Source organism: Neomonachus schauinslandi, chromosome 15, assembly GCF_002201575.2.
Source record: "Neomonachus schauinslandi chromosome 15, ASM220157v2, whole genome shotgun sequence".
Lineage (NCBI taxonomy): Eukaryota > Metazoa > Chordata > Mammalia > Carnivora > Phocidae > Neomonachus > Neomonachus schauinslandi.
This window is the reverse complement of record NC_058417.1, coordinates 13060052-13067505: the sequence shown is the minus strand read 5'-3', so window position 1 is coordinate 13067505 and position 7454 is coordinate 13060052. Positions and strand designations below refer to the sequence as shown.

The window sequence follows — 7454 nt, the reverse complement described above, 5'->3', positions numbered from 1 at the left end:
GTTGAATCACAGACTTGTAGCTCTGAAACAAATAATACATTATATGTTAAAAAGAAAAAAAAAGAAGAAGATAGCAGGAGGGGAAAAATGAAGCGGGGGAAATTGGAGGGGGAGACGAACCATGAGAGACTATAGACTCTGAAAAATGAACTGAGGGTTCTAGAGGGGAGCATGGTGGGGGTATGGGGTAGCCCTGTGATGAGTATTACAGAGGGCACATACTGAATTGAGCACTGGGTGTTATATGCAAACAATGAATCATGGACACCGCATCAAAAAGTAATGATGTAATTATGGTGATTAACATAACATAATAAAAAAATTTACATAACTACATTGTGATTTCAGTAGTTTGGAAAATTTTGCTATTAAGGCACCCCTAATTATTTTATTCATTTGAATTATTTTATCCACTCTGATGACCCCTTGTTTCTAAGCTTCAGATGCACATATTTATCAGTCTAAGGGACCTTTCCACATACATTGCAAACCAAACATATAGTGGTTAAGCTCATCTTCTTGCCAGCCTTGTTATTCTTTTGATATCACCTCATCTGTATAGCATCATCTGGTCTCCTAAGAATTAGAAATAGAGGTTATTAATTCTTTCCTTCATCCTTTCCTTTTAGCATCCTTGACTGTCCCATTCAGCATGCATCTGTGAGCCAGTAAAAATGCACTGGAACACATTCATATTTAATTGGAGTTCTGACACCCCTCTTTTTCATTCCCTTTTTTTCTCCAAGATTACATTTCTACATATCTCTAAACGTTCTTACTCTGAAATTGGCCTTTCTCCTGCCTCTGGTGCTTGAAACTGGTGATTAGCCTTGGTCTCTAGTGTTAGAACCTCAGTTTTCCTCTGTAACTTTCTACATCCTGACCCTTCTCTGCTCTAGGTGAGGCCTTGAGATGCCCAGCTTTGGCCTCTTATTTCATCTTGCTGCCCAGGCCTTTCTCCAGGAGGACCACACAGAATTTTTGGTTGTCCTGTAGGGTACATTTTACAGTCCTTACACTGGGCTGTGAGAACTACAGGGAGACCCTGGTTGTGTATGAGTCAGGGATCTCAAATCACCACAGACTGGCCAGAATTGCCTAGTGCTTTGGAACCAGTCCTGAAAAGGCCTCAGGGAAAAGGAGGTTTGGACCAGCCCTAGGTTTAGCATGTCCTGTTATGAATCTGGGACAAGACAGCATTGTGTGCATAAGAAATATATCTGGCCACCATCTTCCCCTTGATCAGCACATAGGAAACTTCACTGGATGACCAGTGTACTACCCAGTAGTCCCTGATATCCTCCAACTGGAAACCTATTAGCATATCCTCTCTCAGAGCAACCAAACCCTATTGTCACTTATTAGCATAACCACCATTTCTATTAATAAATCCATGCAGCATTCATTTTACCTGCCTCCTTGGCATATGTTCATCCTTCTTAAAACTCATAACAGGTAAATCACATATAGGAACGTCCAGCTAGGAAGCAGGAGAGTTTCTTACACTGTAAGAGTGTCCCTTAAGGCCTGTGATCCTGATATGATGACTTTAGTTATCACCCCAAACAGGATGAGTGTAAAGAAAAACACACCTAGACACACAGTGATCAAACTGCTGAACACCAAAGATAGTCTTGAAAGCAGTCAGAGAAAACAGAAACATCACATATAGAAGACCAAAGGTAGAAATAACAACAGACTTCTTCTTAGAGGGTATGAAGGCTGGAAGAAAATGGAGCAGGAGCTTTAAAGTAGTGAAAGAAAAAAAGGTGTCAACTCAGAGACTTTACCCAGCAGAAGTATCTTTCAAAAATGAAGGTGAAAAAAAGGATTTTCTCAGGGAAAAAACTAAAGCGAAAAAGGATTTATCACCAGCAGATTTACACCATAAGAAATGTTAGCGTTCTTCAGGCAGGAGTATGATACCAGATTCAGGTATTCAGGAATGTAAATTGGTCCATCACTCTGAAATCAATCAATTTTATTCACCATCTCAGTGACTAAACATGAAAAACCATATGACTGTCTCAATATAGTCAGAAAAATCACGTGTCAAACTCAACATTCATTCATGGTGGAAACTCACATGAAACTAGGAATGGAAAATAACTTTATCAGCTTGATAAAGGATACCTGCAAAGGACTTAGAGATAACATCAAAACTGATGGAGAAAGGCTGAATGTGTTCTCTCCTAAGATCAGGAACAAGGGAAGGAAGCTGGCACTCACAACTGCTATTTAACACTATTTTGGAACTTCTAGCTAGTGCAACAGGGCAAGACAAAAATAAAAGTCCTACAGATGGGAAAGAGGTTGAAGATATCTTCTTTGTTGAAAATCCCAATCTACTCAGCTGCAGCAACTTCTTCCTAGAAACATCGCCAGAGGCAAGGGAAGCAAGGGCAAAAATGAAATATTGGGACTTCATCAAGATAAAAAGCTTTTGCACAGCAAAAGAAACAGTCCACAAAACCAAAAGACAACCGACAGAATGGGAGAAGATATTGGCAAATGACATATCAGATAAAGGGCTAGTATCCAAAATCTATAAAGAACTTCTTAAACTCAACACCCAAAGAACAAATGATCCAATCAAGAAATGGGCAGAAGACATGAACAGACATTTTTCCAAAGAAGACATCCAAAAGGCCAACAGACACATGAAAAAGTGCTCAACGTCACTCAGCATCAGGGAAATCTAAATCAAAACCTCAATGAGATATCACCTCACACCAGTCAGAATGGCTAAAATTAACAAGTCAGGAAATGACAAATGTTGGCAGGGATGCAGAGAAAGGGGAACCCTCCTACACTTTTGGTGGGAATGCAAGCTGGTGCAGCCACTCTGGAAAACAGTATGGAGGTTCTTCAAAAAGTTGAAAATAGAGCTACCCTACAACCCAGCAATTGCACTATAGGGTATTTACCCCAAAGATACAAATGTAGGGATCCAAAGGGGTACGTGCACCCTGATGTTTATAGCAGCAATGTCCACAATAGCTAAACTGTGGAAAGAGCGAAGATATCCATAGACAGATGAATGGATAAAGAAGATGTGATATATATAGATATATATATATATATAATGGAATATTATGCAGCCATCAAAAGGAATGAGATCTTGCCATTTGCAACGATGTGGATAGAACTGGAGGGTGTTACGCTGAGCAAAATAACTCAATCAGAGAAAGACATGTATCATATGACCTCACTGATATGAGGAATTCTTAATCTCAGGAAACAAACTGAGGGTTGCTAGAGTGGGGGGGTGGGGTGGGAGGGATGGGGTGACTGGGTGATAGACACTGGGGAGGGTATGTGCTCTGGTAAGCTCTGTGAATTGTGCAAGACTGTTGAATCTCAGATCTGTACCTCTGAAACAAATAATGCAATATATGTTAAGAAAAAGAAAAAAAGAAGAAGATAGCAGGAGGGGAAAAATGAAGGGGAGGAAATGGACAAACCATGAGAGACGATGGACTCTGAAAAACAAACTGAGGGTTCTAGAGGGAAGGGGTGTGGGAGGATGGGTTAGCCTGGTGATGGGTATTAAGGAGGGCACATTCTGCATGGAGCCCTGGGTGTTATGCACAAACAATGAATCATGGAACACTACATCTAAAACTAACGATGTAATGTATGGTGATTAACATAACATAATAATATATATATATATATATAAAGAAGATAGTAGGAAGGGAAAAATGAAGAGGGGGAATTCAGAGGGGGAGATGAACCATGAGAGATTATGGATTCTGAGAAACAAACTGAGGGTTCTAGAGGGGAGGGAGGTGGGGGGATGGGTTAGCCTGGTGATGGGCATTAAAGAGGGTCCATAGTGAATGGAGTACTGGGTTTTATATGCAAACAATGAATCATGGAACACTACTTCAATAACTAATGATGTAATGTATGGTGATTAACATAACAAAATATAATAAAAAAAGAAATAAACAAACAAATAAATAAAAAAGTAACTTTCTGAAATACCAGGTATGTGATGGATGGGAATTAATGTCAAATCTTATCATGTCTGATTATTATCAGATTAAGTTTTTTCAATTGCATTCCTTCATTCCACTTCCACAAATAGTTATTGGTTGCACTTTAATGACCAACTTTGGGACAAATAGAGTGATGTGTTAAGACAGGTCTTGCCCTCAAATTTTGCAAGCAAAGTCGGAATCATGAAACATAGTAGTGCAAGAAAATCGACTCTTGAATAGGGACTTAGAGCTTTCAAAGCATGAAGTACTGTGATCCTCACACCCTAGGACAGACAAGGAAGAAATTCTTATTTTTATTATTTCGGTATGGAAGCGAAGTGCTAGTCACTAGCATAACTGGGACATGATCCCAATATTCCTTTGCTGTAAAAGGAATAATAACATGTACATATCAACAATCTCAATAGGAAGTCTCATGAAACTGTTAGAAGATTTCCAAGAAGAGGAATTCGGTGGCTGGAAAGAACAAAGGTGGATCCTTGGAAGGGGAGGACACTGGGGCTGAATTTTCAAGTGCATCCTAATTGGTGACTCCAATTGACTCTCCAGTATGACCTCATATTGGTTATGAGGAGAATCTTTTGCTGAAGAGTTTCCCCAGGGCAGCCTTCATGTCTCGGTTTCTCAGACTGTAGATGAAAGGATTTAACATTGGGGTCACTGCGATGTACATCACAGTTATCACTGCATCCTTTAGGCTGTAACTAGTTAGAGGGCGGAAATACATGCCCATGACTGTCCCATAATACAGAGAAACAACTGTGAGGTGGGAACCACAGGTAGAGAAGGCTTTGAGCACACCCTTGGTGGATGGAACCCGTAAGACTGTGGAAAAGACCCGGACATAGGAGATAATGATGCATAGTAATGGCACAGAGAAAACACCAACGCCTAGGTACATCATCTTCACATTAAAGTGGATGTCAGAACAGGACAGCTTGAGTAAAGAGGCAATGTCACAGTAGAAGTTGGCTACTTCCTTGTTGCCACAGAAGGACAGACTAGCTGTGAGCAGAGCCTGGGGGAGGGCATTGGTGTTTCCAACCACCCAAGGCCCAACAACCAGGAGGACACAAGTCCGTGGGTTCATAATTGTTGTGTAATGAAGTGGGCGGCTGATGGCCACAGCACGATCATATGCCATCACAGCCAAGATATAGCTATCTGTGTTAGCCATGCCAATCATGAAATACATCTGTGTTAGGCATCCCCTAAAGGAGATGGCTTTGTTGCCTAAGACATGGTTGGCTAGCATTTTAGGGATGGTTACAGAGGAGAAGAGGATGTCAACAAAGGAGAGACTGGCAAGGAAAAAATACATGGGGTTGTGAAGGCGAATGTCAGAGCGAATGGCCAAGATGATGAGCAGATTTCCAATCAATGTGATGGGGTAAATGAACAGGAAGAGGACGAAGAAGAAGTCTTCCTGTTGCTGCTGACCACTGACTCCCAGGAGAATGAAACCAAGCGTAAAGGATTCGTTGTCTCCTCTCATCCTCTCATGGATCCTTCAGCAGAAAGAGGAGAGGAATCCAGAATTATGACTAAAGTTACTGTGTGTAATGGTCTTCCTAAACCATCACTTTTGACCCCTGTGATTGTTGTGTCTATACTTAGGTGTGCTAAATCCAATAAATTGCAGGGGAAATCCCTGTTTGTCAGTGTACCTAATTTCCATGTGCTAGAAACTTTGTTAGGCTTTGTGGAAAAACTATAAATATGTGAAAAACAATTTATCCATTTAGTTATATATGACATAGTCTCTGCTCTGTAGCACCTTACAACTTAATAGAGATGACAGTATTGCATGCTAATTGTATTACACATGGAAATGAAAGGACAGTGTTTTGGAGTCTTTGAAAAAAGCTCTCCAGTGGAAGGAGTGGTTAGTACAAGAGCACCATGAACAATCAGAAATTGTTCCACTGACCAGACTGAGAATGAACCACAGCCAGGAGGTAACTAGTGTCTGTCTGAACTGGCATGGAATATGGTAAATTTTAAGACTAATGGGCTTAGGTTGTAGCAAAAGCAGAATTAGGTGTTTACTCTCCAGGTATCCAGTTTTGAAAGTAGACATTCACTACTTCGTTCAATAGGTTTCATCTTTATTCCAAACCCTTAAATTTATGGAATTATAATAGTTTTTCTCTTTGACCTTGCCTTACTTTTTTTTTTATTATTTCCTCTGGTGACTCATCCAATTCCATTGTGGATTCATCTCCTGCTTAGTAGACTCTAGGTCTCTATGTGTGGACTAGATCTTTTCTTCTCATTTCCATGAACAGTCATCCCACCAACATGTCTAACTGAACCTCATTCTCTGCACATCTTTCCTGAGTAGACAACAAAATGAGAAAGAGAAGCATATCTTGTTTATTTTTAATCTTCCTTACAGAGATTATTTGGAATATTATTTTATGCACCAATACATTTGTACTCAATAGTTTGAATATAACCTGGCTTGTTTCATGGCTTCTCACAAGGAGGATGCTAGCAGGCATTGTCACTTAGGTTATTCCTCACCTCTATATATGATCTTGTTGATTCTTCATTTTAGATAATTCATACATAAGTTTTCTACTTATTGTTTCAGTGCTTTAGCTTTGACCACCATCAATTCCTTCCTGAAATATTGTAGCACCCCCTTAATTGTTTCTCGACTGAAGAAGGTTCCGTCCTTTCATCCACCTAGACTCTGAGGCATACTAGGTGTGTCAGAGACTACTAGAATATTACCCAAATCCACTTTGTTCTCTTCTTCCTGGGCACTGAGCTAGATTACACACCCCAGCTTCCCTTGCACTGAAGTGTGGCATGTGTCTGAGTTCTAGCCAATCCATATGTTCCAGTTCTGCTCTTCCTCCAAATTCTCTGTCTCCTTGGGCCAGCTGAATGCAAATGGCCGGGAGGCTGAAGGGGATGGTGGAATCACATGGTGGAATGAGCCTGTGTCTTCGGTACTCTTTATTCAGGAAAGCCACTCACCACCAACACACCCACTAGCACCACTATATAATAGAGAGAAATTTATTCTGTTTAAAGTGTTACATATTTTACATGCATTTGTTACTGTAGTCTAGGATATACTAAGTAATTCACTAAGTTTTCTGTTTTTTAAAAAGATTTTTTTTATTTATTTGAGACAGAGAGAGAGTGTGTGTGTGTGTGTGTGTGTACATGAGCTTGAGCAGGGGTGGGGAGGGGCAGAAGAAGAGGGAGAAGCAGACTCCCCACTGAGCAGGGAGCCAGACACTGGGCTAGATCCCAGGACCCTGAGATCATGACCTGAGCCAAAGGCAGATGCTTAACTGACTGAGCCACCCAGGTGCCCCAGTAATTCATTAGGTTTTCTAAAGAGATCTTGACTCAATAATTAAATCTATCTGTAATTAATTGTAATTAATTGAATTACCAATTCTCAGTGTCTCCTATAGTACTCATTGA

At 40.4% G+C, this 7454-nt stretch overlaps 1 protein-coding gene across 1 annotated transcript; it reads right to left on the bottom strand.

The window, feature by feature from the left end:
* Nucleotides 1-4572: 4572 nt before the first annotated feature.
* Nucleotides 4573-5502, bottom strand: LOC110577710 (olfactory receptor 1A1-like). Its single transcript, XM_021687125.2, has one exon. It carries the CDS (start codon nucleotides 5500-5502, stop codon nucleotides 4573-4575), a length of 930 nt encoding a protein of 309 aa, XP_021542800.2.
* Nucleotides 5503-7454: the final 1952 nt, after the last annotated feature.

Excerpts from the sequence above, each read along its gene's own strand:
- LOC110577710 (XM_021687125.2), bottom strand. The coding sequence starts at position 5,502 with ATGAGAGGAGACAACGAATCCTTTACGCTTGGTTTCATTCTCCTGGGA.